At 38.0% G+C, this 25187-nt stretch overlaps 1 protein-coding gene and 1 long non-coding RNA gene across 6 annotated transcripts in view; both read right to left on the minus strand.

Moving 5' to 3' along the window:
* Positions 1-25187, minus strand: part of CHD7 (chromodomain helicase DNA binding protein 7) — a 204175-nt gene that overhangs the window by 68806 nt on the left and 110182 nt on the right. For all 5 annotated transcript variants that reach the window (XM_039335786.1, XM_039335771.1, XM_039335791.1 and 2 more), the window contains 2 exons: positions 19180-19610; positions 2639-2777 (listed from right to left, as the gene is read on the minus strand). In XM_039335786.1, coding sequence (XP_039191720.1) covers positions 2639-2777; positions 19180-19610 — 570 coding nt within the window. The remainder of the gene's footprint in view (positions 1-2638; positions 2778-19179; positions 19611-25187) is intronic.
* Positions 11811-18051, minus strand: LOC120304825. The gene is made up of 2 exons (XR_005555845.1): positions 15896-18051; positions 11811-11994 (listed from the first exon to the last, which is right to left on the minus strand). It is a non-coding gene; the product is annotated as an uncharacterized LOC120304825 (long non-coding RNA).

The following is a 25187-nucleotide window of genomic DNA, read 5'->3' on the forward strand; positions in this document are numbered from 1 at the left end:
GGAGCAGAAGGATTTATATTGTTTACAGACAGATGGTCAATTGCATTTGGATGAGAAGAGAAATGTCTTCAAAAAAAAGTCCAGTTGCCTCCTGAAAAAACAACCATATCTTTGGGACAACCATATCTGGATGACTGAAAATCTCCATAGACATTTATCTTTAGATATTTCTTGGCCCAATCTTGCCATTTCAACTTATGTGTCTTGTTTAGTGGTGATCGGGTTTCAGCCTTCCTTACCTTGGCCATGTCTCTGAGCATTGAACACCTTGTACTTCTGGGCACTCCAGGTAGGTTGCAGTTCTGGAATATAACAGCACTGGAAGATAATGGGTTCCTGGTAGCTTCACATTTGATTCTTCTCAAATCTTTGGCAGTTAATGTCTTTTTTTCTCAACACATTTCTTGTGACCCTGTTGACTATTTGCAACAAAATGTTTGATGGTTCTGGATCATGCCCCAATATCTTAGCAATTTCAAGAGTGCTGCATCCCTCTGAAAGACTTTTTACAATTTTTTTACTTTTTAGAGTCAGTTAAATCTCTTTTTTTGCCCATTTTGCCTGAGGAAAAGAAGCTGTTAATAATTATGCACACCTTGATATAGGGTGTTGATCTCCTTAGGCCATACCTTCCCTCATTACACAAATACACATCACCTGATATGCTTATATCCACTAAACACTCAAATTTATACAGCTTGGAGGTCGAAAAGATACATGAAAATGATGATATGGTTAAAATACTCACTTGCTTAATAATTATGCACGCAGTGTAACATATTTAACAAATGATTCAATACGGAGCAAGCAGTAAAATAAATATGTGTGGTATCTCCTTGGATGTTTAGTATATTTATGAATTAAATATATAAGGAATATTTGTGGTGGTATAATACTTTTGTAAGTTGACAATGCTATGTTTTTGTCTGAGAATAACTGAAACAAATGATAGATTGTAGAATGCAATAAGGAATATAGATCTGAAAATAAATATATTGATGATCTAGATAGCAGTGCCTGACAGGAGAAATGGTTTGAATGAATAGAAGTTATACATAAAAACAGAAAAGTAAAGAAAGATTAATTTGTTTAGGTTGGCAGAATATTTACTTCAGATGGGAAAATGGTTAGAGAATTTTAAGATGTACAAATACTGCTTGAACTGTAATGGGATAGTATGTGATCATTGTGAAAAATAACTTGTTTGAATATATATGTATGATTCTATCTACTTTTTAAGTGGATTTCAGAGTTGAGTATATTGGAAGAAACATAAACCTGAATGGAGAAGGAATGGGGTCCTTAAGAAGTATTTTTGATAAAATAAGGTTAAGAACAAATAGATGCTGAATGAATGTTGAATGAATATAAATCTGAATGACCTATACAAAGGACACATGTTTAGATGGCTTGGCCATGTAAAGAAAAAAGGATGAAATTCCAAAACAATCATATGAAGAAACAGTGAAAAAGTCATGATTAGATAAAACTGATGAGATCCTCAAAAAAAGAGGTTGTAGAACAATAAAATACTATATAGACAGCATCAGATTAAACCCTATCAGCAATAAAATCAATTTACATTTTAAAACCTGCCTGAATACAAATAATGCAATAGGAAGCCAGACTGACACTTTTTCAGGAGTTTTAAACCTTTATAATCTTTATTATAAAATCATTTGATTTTGATTTATATGACTAGGTTCAACTTTCTTAGCTTATCTGAATCATTAGCTTATGGTGACTTTTTAACTATGATCATAATGCCTAGCAAGGATAAGATTGCAAGCTTACAAAGTGAGATTGTTTAAGAGCAAGAAGATAAGACCCAAAGTTCAAAAGAATGGATTCTATAGTTTTCCATTCACACAATAAGGTTGAAAAAATAGACTGCACACATTCAAATGCTAATCATTCATAGTATGCCAAGTTAGGTCAGGAATTCTGGCTTTTGAGTACCAGAAGTTCTGCTGTATTAGTTGCAGTGATCCACTATAATAGGAATCGTAAGAATGAATCATGAGAGCCAGTTTAGTGCAGTAATTAAGGATATCAAGATATAAACCAAGAGACTATGAGTTCTAATCTCGCATTCGACACAAAGCTATCTGAGTGACTGTGGGGCAGTCAATTTCTTCCTCAGTTGAGGAAGGACTTCCCAAAAAAACTTGACAAGAACACTGCAGGGACTTGTCCAGGCAGGCACAGGAATTAACACGGACCTGAAGGAATGAAAAAAGAAAAACACAAACACAAAACTAGTCTTTTGGGTATATATCTATTCTATTTCTTTCCCATTTCCTATTCCAGCAGGACTTTCTATTTTTTATTAACTACAATTTACCAGAATGTTCCAAACCTAATCTTTCACTAAATTTCAGTGAGTTGAAAAAAGTCATCATCATAATTGGGCTTAACTCAAGGAACTTATTCTTGATAGAGCACTATACAATTCAGATAAAATGAGGCATGATTAACCTGACAGCAAATGTACATTTCTAAATTTCTCATCAGTTTTTTTTTAAAATAAGTGGTGTGCTTTTGTTTTCTCGTAAAACTAAATCATAGATTAGCATTATATCTGAAGGAGGCCATAGTGCTCAACAATCAGGTATGAACAAATGACCAATGGAAGTACCTGAATTCCTGCATCATCTTCCTCTTCAGGATGTGGTGATCCTAGTGGTGTTTTTTCCACATCTGAGTTTTCAGAACCTTCCTTTCCCTTGTTGACCTTTTTCTTCACTGCACTAGATTCTGATTCTGCTTTCTTGTTACTGAAATAGAAATATCTTTAATCAGTATTGCATATGCAAATCTTTTCCTATTCTGAAATGGAGTAGAGTTTCTGAAAGTATTACAGCTGTTAAATTTCCTCAATCCAATTAACTTTTTAAATATTTTATAAATGCTATTAGACCCATTTAATTGCAATATATATATAACCAAAATAAATATAAAAATGTCAGTTTGTTGAACATGTTAATAAAGTACACACAATAAAACTGAAATTGAGAAAAGTAATTGAAGGACAAATCTTGAAATGCTTATCTTAAGCAGCATACACATACATGTGCACAGACCCTGCATTATCTTCCTTCAGAATTCTCCTTTCTTAGGTGGATAACCCAACACTACATAGGTCGGTATTAAAATGAGGCGAGGATGGAGATGATGAACTTACATAAAAAGTAAAACCTGGCCTCTAGTAAATAAAATTCTGGTACTTCCAAAACCATACATGTAGAACACTGAGCATTCATAATGTCTTCATATTGCCAGGCATAATTACAGTAGAGTAAGCATATAAGAATGTTAAATCTGTTGAGATTTATTAATATTCTATTCAAGACATAAATGGCAATTTTTGCTTCCATGTGAGAATTCTGAAAAATATTTACGTAAGAGATGAAGCAAAATTTAACAAATTTGAATGTAAGGTATACATGTTATTTAAAGACAAAATCATGCATATTCAGGTGAATTTACTTTAATAACTTGAAAAACAAATATGCATGAAAACATACATAATTGCACAGACCCCATCAGATATGTCATGTCAAATTCCTAGCAATTGTACATGTACTTTTGTCAAATGTATTCATGATATTCAGAATTCAAGGAAGAAGACAAGAAAGATTGGATAATTTATTGAGTTAAATGTTTTCATTTGACATTTTATATTTAAGTCATACAAAAAGGTTTCTAAAGAGGCTGATCTAGAATCATTCTAATCCATTATTTTTACATGAACACTGAAGAATAAAATTCTTTATACTTCCAAAATGTCAATTTATAAATACACATTTAATTTTCAAAAAGCTGAAAAAAAATTCTGACATGCAAAACATTGTTTGATATATGTTAAGAGTCAGAAGACAATCTTTTTCTTCAAAATGAATCTTCACAACTGTTCCGTTTCCAACCATGCCAGTATATATACTACATGGACAGTAGCCTCCCCTACTATGAGGCTCCATTTCCAGCATTTATTTCCGCTCTAACTGCCACAAATTATACAATGCTACAGCTGAATGCTGGGCCCCTTTCCTTTCATCTGCACGCCAAGAGCAATCAGATTACCCTGGTAACCAGTGATCACATGATCAGCACCTGCTCTTTTGGCTGGATGCCACTGACTAAAGCCATCTGCTTCCCTCAATCAGCTTTCAAACATTTTCAACACCTGCGCTGCAGCATTTTGTGGTTTCTTTTATCAAATCAGTGGAAAACTGCTTCCCAAACTTTACACATTTCTCAAATTTGTTTAAATCAAAGGTAAGCCTGTCGTGCTTGAACTGTTGCCAGATAAAGCAAGTTGACAGGTTACTACTTTTTACTGGTGACCTCTATCAATCAGACTATACAATTTAGCTTAATAATGGTTAGCATACCTTGTGTGCAGCATGAGTAGCTTATGAGTAGCTAGCTTGACATATTGATGAATTCTTTAGAGCAAGTTTGATAACCTGCTAATATCCTAAAAAGTGGTAACATGCTTTGTATTCTTTTTTAAGGCAGAAAATTCGAATACTTACATAGAAATAAGTTTTACTCTGAACTGAATTAAATTGTGTGCAGAACCAGGTTTTTTTTTTTTTACTAGTATTAACCATACCCATCAACGAGACAGGAAATGGCTCTAGACAAACAAGATACACTTAAATGTGTGGTTGTTTAGAATTATCTTTTCATTTTCCAGACTCGGCTCAATGTCTTCTATATACTGTAGTTCTGTACCACTGTTCTTCATTTCAGAAACCTAACTTGCTATTCAGAAAAACATTAGGGATTTGCAGACTTTTGTTCTGCAGGGGTGTCAAACTTGCAATGTTACAAAATGTGTCATGACGTAACATTTTTTTTTTTTGCCATTGCCGGCAATGGGGTGGGCATGGTTTCACTATTATGCATCTGGCCTAAGGGCAGGCAGTTTGACACCCCTGATCTACCGCAAATTATCCAGAAGCTAACTATATAGATGCTAAGTTATTTTCTGCCAAGATAGAAGGGTAGAGTGTGGAAGAACAGGCTGCTGGGAAAATTGCAGTCACTTGTGCTGTCTTTTGCTCCTCTTATTTGAGCTTTCTCCCCAATGGCACCACAGCAGAATTGCTTATAAAAGGCTTAAGTTTGAAACAGGTGGGGAGGAGACGTGGGCTTTTGTAACTCAACAACAAACAGAAAGATGTTAAATAAAAAGTATTTTCTTCACAGACAAGGAAGAGTTTGGAAGAAAAGGAAGGGGCACAGCGAAGCCCAGCATTGAGAAGGTGCCAATGCTTTACTTGCTGCCTTTAATAAAGTAGAAAATAATAGTAAAAGAAATCCTAGAAAAAAATGAGGGAGAAGATTTAAAGTAAAAGTAAAAGTAAAAGATGGGTGCATATTAGTAGTAGTAATAGTATACTAGTAGTAGAAACAGTATATCCCAAAGGCACTTTTTCAAAATGCAATTGGACTTTGTTTTTCCTTGAAGACATGTTGCTTCTCATCCAAGAAGCTTCTTCAGTTCTCACTAAATGATGGAGGATAGAAGAATTAGCCCTCTTTCTGAGTCATTGAGGCCATTTGGAGGTTTATTTGTGCCCTCTGAGTCACCTAAATAGTGCAAAAGAGTGTGGAACCTTCTTGGAACTGCTAAAAAGAGTGTTTGGAAACAAGAGATATCTCTTCCCGTTGAGAAAAGTCTGTTCAATCTTAATGCAGATGGCCTCTTTGACCCCTTTCAAACCAGTGGTCCTCTCTGTCCAGAATGTGGACTTTGCTATCTTCAAAAGAGTGGGCCTTTGTCTTTCAAATGCAGATGGACTGCTGAATCTTGCCCTGATGTGTTTGCTCCCCTATGTTGTGCAATGTGTTTGTGAAATGGTTGTTTTCTTTCTCCAATGTACTAATCAGTACATGTTGTACTGCATATATCATATTGCTCAGTTTGTGTCTGGGTGTTTTATCCTTGGGGTGGACAAGCTTCTGCCTTTGTGTATTTTGAGGTTTAAAGTGTCCATGTATATTATGTTGGTTGAAAATCTTCCTGAGCTTTTCAGATATTCCTGCAACATATGGAATGACTTTGCAAATTTGGGTTATTTGCTGGTACTCTGCTGTAGTTACAAACCCATCTTTCCATTTTTTTATACTTGTCCTTTTGGACCGTCAGCTTGTCAGGAAGCTCTTTGTGCAACCGTGCTGGTCTCATCAGGTGTCCTGTTTTAATTTCTTTGTGGTATTTGTTTAAGCCTATATTACCTTGGTTTTCACAGTTTCCCAAGCATCGTGAACTGTTTTTCCCTCTAGATTCCACCCATGGAATCCTTCCTATTCTTTCTCTTAGTTTGTTGAAATCAGGTCTCTTAAAATCTAGAATGCTAGTCTGACTTTGTTCAGTTACTCTTTCCTGTATTATGGTGTATGATAGTATGGCATAGTCATTCTCTCCCAAACTTTCTACGATAAAAGTTGCCAGTTACGCACGTGAGGAAACTTTTCAATCTCCCATTTCCTGTAGAGTTTGTGTTCCAGCTGATATCAGGGTAGTTAAAGGACCCCCATCACCACAACAGCATGTTTATGTACATTAGAATCAAAATCATGTGGCATTTTGGCATTCTTCCTTGAAATCCTATAAAATTCTACTGAAGAAGTCTTGCAAAACTAGGTGAAATTGTGAGAGTTTTGTTCTTTCTTTCTCTATACACCTACACATACATACATACCATCTTTCTCTCTCACTGTCCAAATGTATTTTCAGGGTATTGGTGCATTAGTACAGCACAGTGTTGTTAATTAATCCACACTATACAAAACAACAATGCTTTAAGTATACCACAAAAGTATATAACTTTATCTGTTCAACAGTTGCACCAGACTATATACAAGAGAATTAGGTACTCTTCAAAAACAAAAAAAGTATTTCAATTATTTTAAGCTTGCAGATAAACAAGACACAGTATTACTAAAGAGAAGAAATTAAAAAAAATACAAGGGTTCCAATTTTACCCCCTCCACTTTTGTTAGGGCTACAAAAGAAAAGTTGATTGGCTACATGTGGCCTTTAGGCATAACTTTTTGCACTCTTGGTACAGTATACGGACAATATCAATTTCTTGTGTTGCACAAGCAGAACACTTGTAGTTATTCAATTGTCTGAAAAAAGAGATGCAGCTGCAGGATTTTCAGGCATCCTCTCTTATTCATGTCTTCTACAAGTCTATAACAGTTATATAAAAGCATATTGGGAATGTGTAAAATGTCTCCTGTTCACAAAGATAATTTTTACAACACAAACAAAATCCTAACTAAAAATATTTTATAAAATCTACCCTTAATTATTTTTATATAAATGCTCTGTTATTCCTCATATAGATTAAAATCCACCTCTATCTACAAGAATGTTTTGAACTGGAAATATGGAAGCACATTTGGTCCTGAGCTTCAGTAAGTAAGAACTGCTTCCTACTTTCTCCATCCATCTCCCCATATGCATGCCCTTTTGGCTGTCCTGCACCCTGCCTTGTAGGGCAGGAAGCAGTCCCAGAAATGCACAGTCTGAACACAGTCCCAGATATCTTGCACTCTAAGACTACCTGCTGTCTTATGCTCTGCCACCTCAGGAAATCTTTGTCTCTTCTGCTGCTGATGAGGCATGCCCGGCTTGGCAGCCAGGCTGGAATGAAGCTGGCTTTGAACTGCGAAAAAGGTAGGGCTGCTTTCAGCTCCCCGCTTTTTCACAGCGCAACCCAAAGCCAGCCCCAGCAGCCAGGACAGTGAAGATGACCTAAGGACAGCTGAGTGCAGAGTGATAGGGGTAGAAAGATAGGCGACCGGGGGGGGGGGGGTTGGAATGTCCCTACAATCATAAGTGTCGCTGGTCTGCGAAGCATCCAAACTTTGATCACATGGCCAGGGTGCTTCTGCAATGGCCAGAATTTAGGAAATTGTTATTCCATTTGTTCAACACCATCATGACTTTAAAAGGTCACTGTATGAATGATGGTCAAGTCAAAGACTACCTCTAGCTTTCCCAAACAATTCTTTCGCTTTCCTCTCAAAATAAGAAAATGTCTTATTCTGGTCCATTAACTACAGCTTTATATGAATAAATAACTATATATCTTAATATACTCTACCAATGCACTTTGTTTTAAAATGTAGTATACATCTGAAAAACCATTGATTGTTATTCCTCTTTCGTACTTAATTCAGAAAGAATTTAAGTCAATCAAATAAATTATCAAAACATTGGAACACAGAATTTTTTTTCATTTATTTACTATCAGAATTATAACCTGTAGTTTCAAAAGTACTAGGCTGATTCCTATTAGATGCAATCCATGGGTCTTTGTTTTGCAACCATCTGGTTATTATTCATAAGTTATTTTCTCACGGAGGTGGAGTTTCCTTCAGTTCCTTTTATTTTTTTACATTAATAAACTGCCATCCTGCCAATTTTTTATATCAGTGGTTTTTAAAGTATTTTACTGGACAGCAAGAACTTAATCAGACATTTCTCAAATTTAATTCTTAATGTGAAAATTAAGATACAGATAGTACTGTTATTCTATAAATTAGGGAAGTACAAGTCTTCCAGGCCAACAACTCTATCTGGGTCATTTATTAGTTAGATTTATATGGTGTTTCCCTGAAAATAAAATCTATCCCGAAAATAAAGCTTAGCTTGATTTTTTACGCATGCGCCTAATATAAGCCCCCCCCTGAAATAAGCCCTAGTTAAGAGTCTGCGCATCTGGCTGCCTGCCTATTCCATCTGGTTGTTCGCGATGCCACCACAAAGTGAGTTGAGGCAGTTGGGTGAAGGAGTGAAGCTGCCCCATGTGCCCTGCACCCGCTTAACTCAGGGCCACCGCAGCCAGGCCTCTTGCATCCTGAGATTTTCCTGCCTTGCGGCAGCGGCACTAATAACCCCATCTGCCAGTGGCCCGCATGGCCACTGCCAGCCCACTTCTTCTGTGGCTGCTTGCCGCTACTTGCACATTGCCCCCGGCCTCCGTTTCAGGAAAGGCCTGTGCAGCCAAGAATGGAGTCCCGGGCGATTTGCTTATCAACCTGGACACTGTTCTCGGCTGCAGAGGCCTTTCCTGAAAGCCTCTGCCAGTGAAATGGAGGCCAGGGGCAATGCACACAAGTGGCCACAGAAGTGGGTTGGCGGTGGCCACGTGGGCTCCTGCTGGATATATATATTGCCAAGTACATCACCTTGAGCTCCTGAAGAAAAAGTGAGATACCATCTTTACATTTTTGGGTAAACATGGTATCTCACTTTTTCTTCAGGAGCTCAAGGAGACGTACTTGGCAATCCCATTTTTTTCCCCAAATGACAACATAGGCTGCTTTGAGACAGAATAACTAGACAAAACAAAGAGCTTCCATGACTGTGAATGTCTCCAGTCCTAATCCAATGTTCTAAACTTCTATACCATGCAAACGGTGTATCAGGATCACAACTCAAAGCAGATTACTAACTGAATTTGATTTATTTAAATTTGACTGAAGTAATAATAATAATATAATAATAATAATAATAATAATAATAGTAGTAGTAGTAGTAGTAGTAAAGTTGGAAGGGACCTTGGAGGTCATCTAGTCCAACCCCCTGCTCAGGCAGGAAACCCTACACCATTTCAGACAAATGGCTGTCCAGTCTCTTCTTAAAAACTTCCACTGTTGGAGCATTTACTGTTTCTGGAGGCAGGTTGTTAAATACATTTAATATTATTCCCCCTGTATTTAATAATTTTGCCTTTGTATTATTTTAAAATTTCAATTTAATAGCAACTTTTGGTAATACAATTGCTTTCAAGACTTAGTGCAACCTTGAGTTTATCAGTATATGCAATCATGGATGAAATAATATACAATATAAGTATTTATTGAATATATAGTGATTCACATAAATTATTTTACTAACATATTTTAATAAGTGCAATAATATAGTTAGCATTTTCCTCATATGACAGATGGGAAAATAGCATAATTCAGCTATCCTCATACACCCCTCCTCTCCACCCTGGTGGCACAAAGATTACTCACAAAATTCTATTGGCTTACTGATTCTGGAGGATGCAGGCTAGAGCAAAGTATTCAGTGGTGATGAGATTGGCTGTTTTGGAAGCAGATGCCAACCTATTCCACCAGCAAACAAAAGATGATCAGGGTTTCAAGAAAGACAAAATGCAACCTTATCTCCTGGCATGCAGTAAAGCTCATACTGTACTGTACTGGTATCCTGAAAAGGAAAAATGAAAACCAGCTTCTTGTCTTCTAGTGAGACAAGAGAATAGAGTTGACTGCAGCACTTTTCTTTGATTACAGCTAAATCTTTCTGCATAAGGTGCAGATATATCTCACCTCCAAGAAACTAGTATCTGCTGGTCTACACAATTCCTTAGGCATCCTGCAGCCTCATAGTCTGATCCACACTTGAACCTGCAGATTGCCATCTTAATCCCCAATATACATACCTCTTTGATCCAACGGATGGACCAAGGTCTCATATTAAGTTATAAATCTTATATTGTTAATACATTTTTAGGACAATATCCCAAAAGTGCTTTTCAAAGCTGCATTTTTTAGATCAATGCTTCTTTCTATCTCAGTCAGGAATTGCTGGAGGAATTCTAGATCAGTGGTTCTCAACCTGTGGTCTGCGGACACGGGGTCACGAGGGGTCCACAAAGGCTTGAAGAAAGAAACTCAAGGATAAATCTTGAGTTAAGCCTTGGGGATCCATGGCCATGGCCCATGGCCCCAAAAGGTATTTAAAGGGGGTCTGTGGTGAAGAAAAGATTGAAAAACACTGTCCTAGATCATAACATACATTGAGAATATTGTAGCACCTATGTTTCAGTGTGAAAAACATTGCGAGCTGGGCATTTCTTTATTTGTTGTAGTTGTTACATCAGCAGCTTACTAAGTTGATACAAAATATATACCTTTGGTTAAAAAAAGTGGACAACATTCAGCCATATAAAGTAGAGCAGGGCCGTGGCTCGGTAGTGGGCTGTGGCCTACTGGCCACTGGGCCACAGGACAAGCTGGCCAATGTGCACGCAAAAACGGATCACTGCCGCTGTGCCTCAGGGTGAAAAAATGGGATGACGATGTGCCTTGAGGGGTGAAAATGGGGCACCGCTGCGCCATGGGGTGCAAAAACTGGCCAACGAAAGAAGGCGCTGCACCATGCAAGAATGGGGCGGGGCTAGTATCATGAGGGCACATGTAAATTGCTTCCCCCTCCCTTTTCCTCCGATCTGCCAACCGACAAAGGGTGACCTCTGAAGTAGAGGTTTTTCTTGAATTGCATTAGGAGGAAGTCCAAGAGGAGGAAGTGGAGATCATCCAGACAGTTCCTGAGAGCAATGAAGAAAAGGAAAAAGAGGAAAGGAAAGTCCTTCAGCTTCCTAATACTTTCTAATATACTGTAACTGGAGAGTACTGAATGTGACTCTTTAAACATCAAATTCAAAAGACAACTGAAAGTTACTTTACAACATTGTTAGGACAGCTATTGAGTTCTACAGTGCAAAACAAGGCAAACACTATCGCCAACCACTTTGCAAATATAGCTACATCTGCCATAGGTCTGAAGTACTCAGTAAAGAACACCAGAACTTTCTATAAGTTTGAAGAAGAGGGAGGATGATTGCCACCTTATTGTTCTTTTTGCTGCTGCAAGACAGACTGGGCTGCTGCTAGTACCTTCCTTGGTCTTTATTTTGATTTTTGTCATTGCAAGCCTGAGACTGCTGTTCCACATTTGTTTTATTTTGAATAAAACACAATACTCCAAATATTTAAAAAAATATTTATTTGTTCTTTTATTTAGTCTTTATTCTCAATAAAAAGAATGGGAGGTAAGATGATTTCCCCCTTTCTGCTTGTTTTCTGGAGCTCTGGAACCTAACCTTCCCAATTTCCATATGTTCAAGGTCTCCAGATTTTTATTTGCCACAGTTAGTCTCTGGAACATAACACCTACAAATAACAAGATCCACCTGGTTAGTATTACTGATAACTACCAAATTCTCATTAAAACCTCAAACAAGAGAAAGAGAAAGCCATCACAGCACTATTTTACTATAAGTTGTATTTCAATGACAAAATTAAATGGTACAGTGTGCTTTCATATCCTCTCTTCTAGAACAATATTTTGGACAGGAAGCTATGATTATTTGCAGTAAGAACAGATTCAGAAGATTACTGATAGGAAACTTGAAGAGCAAAGAATCTTTTGACAAAGATATGAATTTTTGTAAGTTCTGGATTAGATCAAGTGCCAACAGTATTTTAGAAATTAATGTGATAAAAAAAGTTTAAAATAAGTAGTAGTCTTATATCAGATTATATAATGTACTAGAAAACCCGTGACCCATTAGGTCATCATTTCAGAGATATTTCTTATCTAAACAGAAACAGAATGATCATGGTTGGGCAAAAAAATCAATGAAGGTGGGAGCGACTTCTGACTTCTTGTTGGCTTCCCCATTGAATTTTCTAGTGGGAAGCTGGCAGGGAGCATCAGAAAACTCCCTCCTTTCCTCCTTATTCCATTCTTCACACTACAGCAGTCTTTGGATTAGAAGCAAAGACTATAGATTTCATAGAACCTCATATTTTCCTTTATATTTTTGAAAGGGAAATCCTTTCATATCATGATCTGTGATTTTTGTTTGTATTTCTCTTGCCCCTTAATATTTTTGTGCGTGACTACTTAAACTAACACCGGTTTTTATATTTTTTTCTTTAAATATTATTTTATTTATCTCTTATGAAATCAGTTTATCTCACGAATTGAAAAGGGAAGAAAGACTGATTCCTTTAGAAACTTCTCAGGTCATGTGTCAGGACCCCTCAAATAGACTGGTCTCCAGTTTATTGCTTATGCCTATGTACTCATTTTTGGGGCGTGCCATTCTGTTGGGAGGGGGGCTTGTTGGTTGGGAAATGTATTTGTCTTGCTCTGCTTTGCCCTCCCTTTGTGTGAAAGGAATGTGGCCTGAAAACATCTGCCTTATCTCCAAACAACAGAGCCTGGGACCGTTGGGGGAAATGAAACCAAGAGAGACCTTGAGAAGAGCGCTAAATCACTAGGTACTCAAAACAACCTACTACCTATGGATTGGCTGGATTTCAAACGGAGGGTTGGACACTGGGGGGAGGAGACCTTAATGGGCTTTTTGATGTAATCTTTTGATGTAACCATTTCATTACCTTTTGTGCGGAAAATCTTCAAACCTTGCTTTGCTTTCCTGCTATCACTAACTCTCAATGTAAGTTCTTTTTGAAACAATGCCTATTTCAAGAGTTCTGCTTTCTTGGGATATCTAGTTGAGGCAGATTCTTACATAAAGCAAGGTCTGAAGATTTCCTGCACAAAAGGTAATGAAATGGTGCCACAGAATTTCTCTGTGGTTGATTTCTGTGAGTGTTATAGTAATGGAATGATTGAACCTAAGGCCCTTATTTTGCAGGATTCCTCAGGGCTCAATGCTTTCCCCCTCATTATTATATATATGAGGCCAAATGAGGAGTCAAGTATCAGATTACAGTTACCTATCTTGATCCCTGGCCAACCAAGTGAGCTACTCACTTGGTTAAGTATGAAGGCTATTAGTATATGAAGTGGGAGTTTCCAGTGATTTTCCATCTTTAGTTCTGGGGTTACATTATTCTAAATACAAGTGGTGCATAATCTGGAAATTATTTTAGATTCATGGTTCTTACTTAAAGAACATGTGATACCTGTAATCAGGTATCAGGTACCATTCATTTGGCTATGGATCATATCTTTGAAGATTACTTGAAAACTATGGGTGATCCAGAACATGGCAGCACGAATAGTCATGCCTACACTTCAGTTTGGCCATATGCAACCTCTATTTCATAAATGTCACTGGTTATCAGTTGTTTTCCAGGTGCAACCCAAGGAATCCCAGGTATAGACATTTTTAAACTTGAAGCAGAGCTACAGATCTTACATGCCTAAAATGGAATATATGGAAGCCAACACTTCTCAAAATATATAAAAATATTTTATTATTTGAAAACATTGAAATAAGAGCAAATTTGCTTACAGGAAACCCATATAAGAAAAGATGAAAAATATTTGTTTTATAAAAATTTGGGACAAGAATTTATATCTACAGGATAAAGAAAAATGGAGTTGCTTTATACATAAATCCACAATTACAACTAAAAATTATTAGAAGTAATGACCATATAGAGGGCTAGAAATAAGTGGAATGAAACTAACATTCTGATAATGGGAATACATGCACACAATGAAAACAAAACTATATTCTTTAAAGGACTTATGAAAAAAATAATTGACATGACCAATGAAAATTGGTGTTTCCAGGGAGACTGGAATGGAGTGATCTGTTCAGAACTAGATAGAATTTCTTATTTTATTTATTCAATATTGCTCCATATCTTGCAATAATGACTAGAAGCCTAACAAAGTTAAAAACAGACCAATAATAGTAATAAATCAATAATGAAAAACCAAAAATAATGATAAAATATACAGAACATGCACAAAATGGTCACCTAAGGTAACATGTGCTACAGTGATACCCTCATGGGTGAAGATTGAAGATCACTGTGAAATCCAGGTTACAAAACTGGGAAATTCTAGAAGGAACTTCAGGTATGATTGTAAAAGTCCAAGTAAACCAGCTATGGGCCCAAGAGACAGCTTTTTTAACCAATCTTTTCAGTGGAAAGAATGAAAAAGGCAGCAGAACTCTGCAGTAATGGAGGAACAGCCATTTGCTGTATTTGGAAAAGATTTAGCAGAATACATATGGAAGACCCTTCCATTAGATCAGAAGGATTGAATCACCAAAAGAGCCCCCCAATTTTGACAGCAATTGATTACCCATAGCTTCACTTGGAAAACAAAGATACATCTGCAAGAAATACAGATAAAGCAAGGAATCCAGTGCAGGTTCCAAGTACATTAATAAAGGGCAAAGGCAGTCACCTGAGAAGCAGAAAATGAAGCTACTTGCCACTCACTCAGAATCATTGTAATACTTAAGATGATGCAAAAGTAGACTTTATGAAAGTAAGAGAGCCTATAGAGATGTTGCTAACAGTTCTTAAAAGTAATATGAAGGAATTCAAGAGACAACAAGAGGAAAACCAAAATCTAACACCCAAGAAGAGAATATAAAGCACCTACACACAGAAATGGAAAGTATTTGTACACATTCATACAAATGAAAAATATTTGTAGCTCGAATGGTAGATGTTGGTGGTGGTTTGTTGTCCAAGGTTGTTTAGTTTCTGGATGTTTCGTCACCAGGACAGGTACAACATCGGCGGAACTTCAGTTGAAGTATCTTGTATCAGTTCGCATCTGCTTTTATAGGTCTTATGTGGTTAGTTGATCATGTGACTACCACCAAATGACCTCTCTACCAGATGACTCACAGCATGACCAGTTGGTCACATGACCAACTGATCACATAAAACCTATAAAAGCAGAAGTGAAATGAAACCAGACACTTCAAGCGAAGTTCTGGCGACAATGTTACCTAGCCTGGTGATGAAACATTTGGAAGCTAAACAAGTTCGAAGAACAAATCACCATAAGCATTTATACACAATTCATCAAGTTAAGAATTGTGGTTTAATTTTAAAAAAAAAACAACTCCTCTCATGCTGGAAGTATCGCCTATAAGAACCACCAGAGAGTTACAAGTCTCAAAAACAGCTACTTGTATCTAGCAAGACTGCTTGCTCCAAATAGAATCTGTGTCCGACACTTGTCTGAAAGCATACTTGCTGAGAATCCCCATATTTCATGAAACACAAAAAAAGGACACTTGGAGGTAAGCATTCACATCAAATAAAAGAATTGTACCCTTACTTTTAATGTTCATGAAGTTTTTAAAAGTTTGGCTCTTTAAATGTATTTTAGAACTCAGCCAAAAATGGGAGATATACCTGAGGAATAAATTTGATATTATAATGTTGTATAATTTTTATGATATTAGTTATGTTGAAAGTATTTATTATAATTTTATAATGTGGATAAACTATTCAATTATTGTTATACATAGTATGTTGTTCTATAAGTCAGTCAGATGACTGAAGTAGCATAAAATAATTTGTAATAAAGTTGATTTGTTGGAAGTTTACCAGGAGAATAGAGTAGTAAGAAATCCCATGGGCTCTTTGTTGCATACATATACCTACATGCATATTCAAAGACACCAGGGACTTGACTTAAAAAATGTTTTTGTGTAATGCATATACTTCTTACTGAACAAGTCTTTTCACTAAGATATTTTTATCTTTAAAACTGCTAACTTATTGAAAGTTAACCTTATAAATTGTGTCCAGTTGGCTCTTCCATAAGGTATTGCAATAGGAAAGTAACAAAAAAGAAAATGTATGTTATCAAATGTTTAAGAAATGAAGACAATCAAATATTAGTCAAATTTCTGAAGCAAAGCTGATGTACTGTGGAGTTTAAAAGTTGCTAAGCAACATATCATTATTAATACAAATTAATGTTAATATTTTTATGAGATATGTGCTTAAATCTAAAAGTACAAACCTATTTTTCAACACTATCTCAAGAACCCTGGTCTTCCAACTTCTAATCCACACCTTAATCACTATACCACAATGTTTTATTTATTACTTCTTTTACAAGTAAAGAAGCATGCATAATCAATGATACAGCCCCCATGCCCAACCTATAACCTCTATGCCAAGTTATAGAGGTTTTATGTAAAGATTTTAAAAATTAGGCACATAGCATTCGTGATACACACAGCAACTAGCACTGAGATCAGGAATATTTAATTCCTTCTTCCTGTAATGATTACACTAGATTCTTCTTAATGCTGTGGATCAGTGGTGTCAAACTAGCAGCCCGTGGGTGAGATGTGTCACATGCAGGCCATGCCCGCCCTGGTTCCGCAAAGGCAAAAAAGTCGCAATACGTCATGATACATCGCGTGACGCAATGTTTGACACTGTGCTGTAGATACATGCTGTGGATTATCCTTCATGCAATAATGGGACAGCACTTAAATCTTCTGACTACCTATTCTATACAGTGTTCCTTCTTAAAAATTGAACTGAGGGGGAAAATTACCATTGTAAAAGTATATAGTCAAGTTTGTATGTATTGGGACAATGGAAGGTTTTTAGCATTTGTATAACCACCACACTGTATTTGAAAAGAAACATTCAAGATGTGACCAAAGTGAAGACTTTCACCTTTAATTCAAGAGGTTTGACAAAAGTTTGGTATTAACCACTGAGGAATGGCAGCCATTTTAATTCATACAGACCAAAACTTAGCATTGTCCCAATATATACAAACCTGACTGCAATTAAAAGGATCAATAACCCAATGGTTCTCAGGGACTAAAAAGAAGCTAGAGAAAGCTATATAAATTATCTGCTATCTTTTAGGATATATCCTTGCAAATCTGTGGTAGGCTTATAGTATTGCTTCATATCTGCTATTCAGAAAACACAAAATAACTATAATATCCATTATTATACTATAGTCACAATGTACTTTTTGCTGAGTACTGCAATCGTATTTTTCATACTTTTTTCTTATCTATATCACAGCAATACATCAAAAAGATAAATGAAGTATCTTTAAAGAATTCAAAAGCTATTGTTTGACAGATTAATCATTTAGTATATTGATCCATTTGATTTAATTTTGAATGTTGTTGGACAGATTTATCATTTCTTGGAACTCCTTAATATATATGGTAGTTTTTTCTACAGGTTTTAAAGTTTGCCTGCTTCTAAACAGTTCAACTACTTCAAGCTTAAAAATATGAAAATACAATATATAGGAAAAAACATCATACTTAATTTGTTTAACCTAACCTTGTTTGCATACCAACTGTTCTAAAATTTTCCTTAAAAATCTACTGGGTTCCCTTCCATAAAATACATAAAATTAACAAAAGTTCCTTAAATTATAGATTTACATGATAAAATAGTTATACAGCTAAAGGGCAGAAAGAAAAGGGGGCTAAAAAGAAAAGAAACAAATACGGAGCTTCCTCTATAAGTGGAATAGGTTTCATTATTCCTGAAAAATAGATGTCATGCAACCATCGGTCAAGTGCCTTATTTATTATCTTTCTAATGTTTAAAAACAAAACAATAACAATTAATAAATACTTCTGAGATACTGGCCATGAAATGAGAGATTAGTTAGCAATACAGAACTAAAAGTTTTCTCTGTAGTGACAATCTTGGCACACATGAATATTGATGAAATAAATCTGTTCCCCTGATAAGTTTTTTTTTAAATTCTTTTCAAATCAAATAAAATCACATTATTAATAGTATAATTATATTGTGCCCTGCATGTTAGATGTATATATATTTTATTTTGGCATTGAAGAATTCACAAAAAACCTTTCTCTTTCCCTTTCTTTATCTATCTATCTATCTATCTATCTATCTATCTATCTATCTATCTATCTATCTATCTATCTATCATCTATCTCCCACTCTACACACATGTAGACACATAGACTCACTCCTTCCTTCCTTCCTTCCTTCCTTCCTTCCTTCCTTCCTTCCTTCCTTCCTTCCTTCCTTCCTTCCTTCCTTCCTAGAATCTTGTGATTTTCATAAAGATAATTTAGAAAACTGATAAGATCCTACTTCATGAAAAATGTAAACATACTTTATGAGGTTATTCAAGGTTCCACTTGTATTTACAATGTAGTTTCAACAGCAGAAAATTTGAAATGAACATTATAGAAGGGTACAGATATACCCTGTCTCTCCCCCAAAAAGTACTATAATGACAGGGGGACTAATTCTTAAGAACAAGTTAAGAGAAAGTGAATGAGTAGCTTAGTGATGTCAGCCTTCTTGTATTAATTTCCTCTTCTCAAAGTCAGACTTGCAATTCTTATTGAAATTAAGATTTATGTTTCTCTGCCCTGTAGCTGGGTCCAAATAAGCCTATAATTCAATACATTTTGGAAATAACAAAAGAACAACATTTTAATTTATGCTAGTCAATTCTAAATTAATATGAAATAATTTAAGATGGGCTATAATGCATCTTAAAACATTTTCACTAATTTAAACATATTTAATATTAAGCTTGCAAAACAGGACTTGACTTGAACTATTTGTTGCCTTCCATACCTTGCTTTTTTGCTGGTCTTGGGTTTTGGTGTAGTTTGTTTTACTTTCTTCTCCTTTGGCTCTTTGGGGATCTTGGGGGTTTTGGGAGTCTTGGGTTCCTTAGGCTCCTTCTTCTCCTTGGGTTCCTTGAAATCCTTCGGGTCCTTTTTCACCTTAGGTTTCTTCTTTTTCTTTTTTTCTTCCTGGGAACCTTCTAGGGCTTTTCTGGTAGGATCCTGGTTATCAAGCCCACTAGGAAAGCCTTCCTTACCAAGTCCTTTGCTGGGACCTTCTGCAACAATATGATTGTTTTTCTTTTTCTTTTTCTTCTGCTGTGGTTGCAGCTCAATTGAGGGAAGGTAATCATCACTTTTCAAGAGCTGGGCATTCGGTCCACTAACCTGAGACATGTCTGGCACTGGTTTTTCTAGGAAGTTTTCTGATGGAGAATGCTAGGAGATATAAATGAACATTAATTAACTAAATGCTTTAAAATTAGTTCATAGAAAATATGCAGGTTATGTCAATACAGAAAATACATTTTATGTTTTAAATGGAAATTTATTCTAGAAATTGTTAATGATCATTACTTCTGCTAGAACAGGAAGTGAAGCATGAAAGATAGGGCTACTTCAGTATGTTCAAACCTAAATAAAAAGAGAATATGTAATATTCTTACTAAATAAGTAAGAGAATGTGAAAATATATGATGATTCTTTTAACTGTAATTATCAGGATATAGAATGACTTTATTGCCTTGTTCAAATTAATGAACAGCTGATGAAAATCACATAACTGTTATCAGTACAATGATTTGAAAAGAGGCTGACAAATAAAATGCTATAAAAGAAAGTTTGAAAACACACACTGGCATATATGCCAGAACATTAATTTGTACAAAATTAATAAAAGGGGCGTTGTCTTACCTGAACGCCGTTTCTCAGCATGGAGATGGATAATCCACTAATGGGTTAACTTAATCCTCCTGCCCAGTCAGATCAAGTCAGTCAAACTTGCCACGCCTGTCCTGGGCCTGTTTTCCCAGTTTTTGACAAGGACTGACTGACAGCATGACAGGTTGGCTCACAGAAAACGACCCTAAGCCTGAGGACCTAATTGGGTGGGTGTGGATTATCCATCTCCGTGCTGAGAAACGGTTTTCAGGTAAGACAACGCCCCTTCTGCAGCACTGGAGATAGATAATCCACTAATGGGACATACCAAAGCCCACTGTCCTTACAGGAGGGAAGCAGGCAAGTTTGGAACTGTGTCGCGGGGTACCACCAGTTGGAGGACCCTCCTGCCAAAGGATGCCTCGGCGGATGCGTACCTGTCCAGTTTATAATGCCGTATAAACGGTGACAGGGAAGACCACATGGCCACCCTACATACTTTCTCGATGGAAGCCTGTGTGGCCCAAGCCGCAGAGATGGCCGTACTGCGCATAGAGTGGGCCGTGACACGGTGTGGAGCACCGGCAAGAAATTGGACTGGTACGCCCCCGCAATGCAAGCTCTTATCCAACGACCAATCATGGAGGCCGACACCTTCCGACCCTTGGAGGAAGGGTGGAAGGAGACAAAAAGTGCCTCGGAGTTGCGGAAGGTGGCCGTCCGTTTAATGTAATAACGGAGAGCCCGGCGGACGTCCAGAGAATGCCATTGACGTTCCAGATCATGGGACGGGTTAGGGCAGAAATCAGGAGGGACGATGTCCTGGGCCCTATGAAAAAGAGAATTAACTTTGGGGACAAAGGTGGGGTCTAAGTGAAGAGTGACCTGATCCCGGTGAAAGACACACAGATCCTCCCTGACTGATAGAGCTGCCATCTCAGAAATACACCGGGCCGAAGTAATAGCCGCCAAGAAGGCGACCTTAAGGGATAAGGACCTCATGTCGCACGAACTGAGGGGCTCAAAAGGGGCCTTGGTAAGAGCCTGAAGGACCCTAGGTAATTCCCACAAGGGATACCTGTGGACCACGGGTGGCTTGATATTAGTAGCTCCCTTGAGGAAAGGACGGATCAAGGGGTGCTGCCCCAGAGAGTTAACAGTGTTGCAAGAAAGCAAGGTAGAAAGGGCCACCACCTGTCTACGCAAGGTATTAGGTGCCGATCCCTTATTCAGCCCCTCCAGTAAATAGTCCAGAATATGTGGGATGCTCAATCCCAATAAGGGTAGTTGATGAGTGGAACACCACCGACAAAAGTTCTGCCACGTGGCATCGTAAATGCGGTTAGTAGCCGGTCTACGGGATGCCTGAATTACATCAATGAGCCCTGGCAAACAGGACTCCTGGGTTAGGATCCAGCGTTCCAAACGGCTAACTGGAGCCATTGAGGGTCTGGGTGATTTAGATCCCCCCGGATCAGTGATACCCTGTCTGGAGGGATTTTCCAAGGGCACAATTGTGAAAGATCGACGAGGTCGGTGAACCAAGATCTCTGCGGCCAGAAAGGGGCCACCAGGAGCACCTCTGCTCTCTCCTGCAGAAGCTTGCGGATGACCGCTGGGAGGAGGGGAAGAGGGGGAAAGGCATAGAGTAGGGCGTCCAGCCATGGGACCCGCAGGGCGTCTACTCCCTCTGCCCCCTGAACTGGAAAATGCGAGAAGAACCGCGGGAGTTGCGCATTTGTCTTGGAGGCAAACAGATCTATGATTGGAAGACCGAATCTGTGGGTCATTTCCCTGAATAACGCCGGGTGTAGACGCCGTTCCGAGTGGTCCACGGGTGACCTGCTCAGGAAGTCTGCCCTCTTGTTTGCCTCCCCCAAGATGTGGTCCGCCCTGAGCGAGGCGAGGTTGGTCTCTGCCCAGGAGCCCAGCTGCTGGGCCTCGGACAGCACGGGACCGGGTGCCTCCCCGCCGGTTCACGTGGGCCTTCGCCGCCACGTTGTCCATAAGGACGAGCACATGTTGTTTCGCTATGTTGTGGCGAAAGTGGCCAAGGGCTAGATGTATGGCCCTGAGTTCCAGCCAGTTGATATTGTGTCTCAGGTCCGACCGAGACCATCATCCTTGGGCCTATTGAGACTGATAGTGTGCTCCCCAACCAAACAGGCTGGCGTCCGTCGTGATCGTGAGCCAACCAGGCTCCTTGAAAAGAGACCCTCTGGTCATGGCTGGAGAGAGCCACCATCTGAGGACACGTAGGATGTGTGGTGGGATCCTTACCTCTAGGGTGGAAGTGCTTGTTCTCTGCTTCTGATAGGGAAGTAGAAACCACTGAAGGGACCGGGCGTGTAACCTGGCCCAGGGAACAATCGAAATGCACGATATCATCTTTCCCAGGAGCCGGGAAAGACTGAAAGGGGACAGCGTCTTTTCTCTGCAGACCTTGAGAACCAGGTCTCGTATACTGTCCCTGCGTTCCTGGGATAGATAAACCCGACACTCTACCGTGTCTATGATGGCCCCTAGGTGGAGCAATCTGGTTGATGGGACTGTCTGACTTTTCTTGAAATTGACCGAGGAGCCGTGACTCTGTAGGACTCCAATCACCAGTCCCAGTCTGTTAGAGCCCCCTGCGGGGAGGAAGACTATATTAAGATGTCGTCTAAGTAGTATTGCACCTGGATTGGCATCAATCTCAGGTGTGCCACAAGAACCGCCAGGACCTTGGAAAAGACCCTTGGGACCGACGACAGGCCGAATGGAAGTGCCCTGTACTGGTAATGATGCCCCATGTAGCTGAACCTGAGAAACTGGCGATGGCCAGGGATGATGGGAATGTAGAGGTATGCCTCTGTGAAGTCCACTGAAGTGAGAAAGTCCCCCTTTCAGATGCTGCCTAGGATGGACTGAAGTGTCTGCATCCTTAACCTTCGGTATGCCAGATAAAGGTTCAGGCGTTTTAGGTCTAAGATTGCCCTCTATCCTCCCGAGATCTTGGGGACTACAAAGAGGATGGAGTAGAATCCGTGCCCCCGTTGAGTCATAGGCACCGGTTCTATGGCTCTGAATGATATATTGTCCTGAAGCCTATTTTTTTATCTCCTCTGTCCATGTTTTACTGCTCACATTACAATCATATTCTGTTGTTCTTAAAAGGAATTTAGGCAATTTATTTATTTCTTCAGTACATACACAGCCAATCAATAAAGACTCACAGTGGTTTACAGCAATCCAATAAAAAGATACAACCTATTAAAATGTCCACAACTTAAGTATTAAAATCAAAATGTGTAAGCAATCTAATGGAAAAAATAAACAATATAACAAATGTATGAAAAAATAAACAGAACGATTAAATTAAAGTTAAAATATGGCAACTATTAACTAGCCACCAAACACCCTACAGAAGAGCAATGTCTTAAGCAACTTCTAGAATGTTAAGAGGGATGATGTAAACATAGTTCCAAAGAGGAAATTATTCTATATGGTAAAACAGTGTTAGAGAAACATTTCCTTTTGCTTCACAAAATGAAATATAACTAGAAGCTTTTCTCAGGAAGAGCAAAGCTGATGGAATGATTAGGTGAATCTACTGTATGGAGATCCCACCATTTAAAATCTATTGTCTCAAGCAGCTGGTGATAATTACAGAAGTTCATGGCAAGCCACCTACTCCGAGATTCTCTTTTAATCCACCACGTAGTATAGGTTTTTCAAGATGAGTTCTCTTTCATCTTCAGAAACTAATGACACAGTATTCGAGATTTACCTCAATTATAGAAAATCTCTTGTTCAACAACTGTTTTGGTGACTTGACAAATTGGATTTTCCTCTCATATCAATAGAAATATGACATCTCCATTTATATAGTATGTTCAGAGTTTATACATAGGTGCAATGTGTACAAGCTGCAAATTAGTTTCATACTGTTTTTTGTTTAATAAAATTCTAAATACTTTCTTCTGGTGACTGTTTTAATATCTTTATTTATCTTCTTTTTACCTATTTTTTCCAAGTCTGCCTTTTTTAGCCATTTCTACCTTGCTGTTATTTAATCATTTATCACTCTCCACAAAAAAAAATCAGATTTTGATTCCAAGATATTTGTTTGCTCTGATAACTAAGCAAAATGACCAAATTAGTGGAGGTGAAATGCTGTGGATATAGTATACTTGGATTTAAGTAAGTCATTTGACAAAGTAGACTACAACCTACTTCTTATTAAGTTAGAAAAATGTAGGATATATAGTATCACTACCAGATGGATCGATAACTGCCTGACAAACCACACTCAATGTGTAGTCCTTAATGGAACTACATCTACATGGAGGGAAGTAAGCAGAGGGGTATCCCAAGGTTCTGCTTTAGACCCAGTACTCTTTAGTATAAATGATTTAGCAAATAGAAAGAGAACTCATTTGGCAGGAATCGCCAACACCTCAGAAGCTCAGGATACAGAAGGGCCTTGACAGACTTGAACAAGAAATTTGACATTCTGCTCAGAGAAGATTGTAGAAGAATAACAGATGATGGGGCAGTGAAGAGCATTTCAAATCTTACTTAAAGAGAAACTTCCTAACAGCAAGAACAATTAACCAGCGGAATATCTTGCCTTCAGAAGTTGTAGGTGCTTCATCACTGTTTTTTTTAAAGAAGAGACTGGACAGTCATTTGTCTGAAGTGGTATAGGGTCTCCTGATTGAGCAGGGGGCTGGACTAGAAGACCTCCAAAGTCCCTTCCAGCTCTGTTCTGATTGATATCTGAGAAATTATGGAAATCAAATGCAGAAGATTATAGAAACAACCTGGAAGGAAAAACTTAAGAAGAAAATAGTGCTGGAGTGTTTAGAATAGAGAAGATGAAAAGAAATGTGATGGTTGTCTTTGTATATCTGAATGGCCTTCATGTAAAAAAAAGGGCAGTATTATTCACAGATGCTGCAGAAAACATGACAAGGAATAATGAGTTTAAATTATATCCAGACACATTTCTTAATATCAAGGGGTGTGAACAATAAAACAGAATGCCTTGGAAAGTGTGGACTCTCCTGTGCTGGAAGCATTTAAACAGAAATTGGATAGCTATCTGTTATGGATGCCATAGTACTGATTCCTGCCCTTGACAGGATGTTGGAC

This window comes from Crotalus tigris, unplaced genomic scaffold (genome assembly GCF_016545835.1).
Source record: "Crotalus tigris isolate CLP2741 ecotype Arizona unplaced genomic scaffold, ASM1654583v1 scf7180000017546.9332058, whole genome shotgun sequence".
In the NCBI taxonomy this organism is placed as follows: domain Eukaryota; kingdom Metazoa; phylum Chordata; class Lepidosauria; order Squamata; family Viperidae; genus Crotalus; species Crotalus tigris.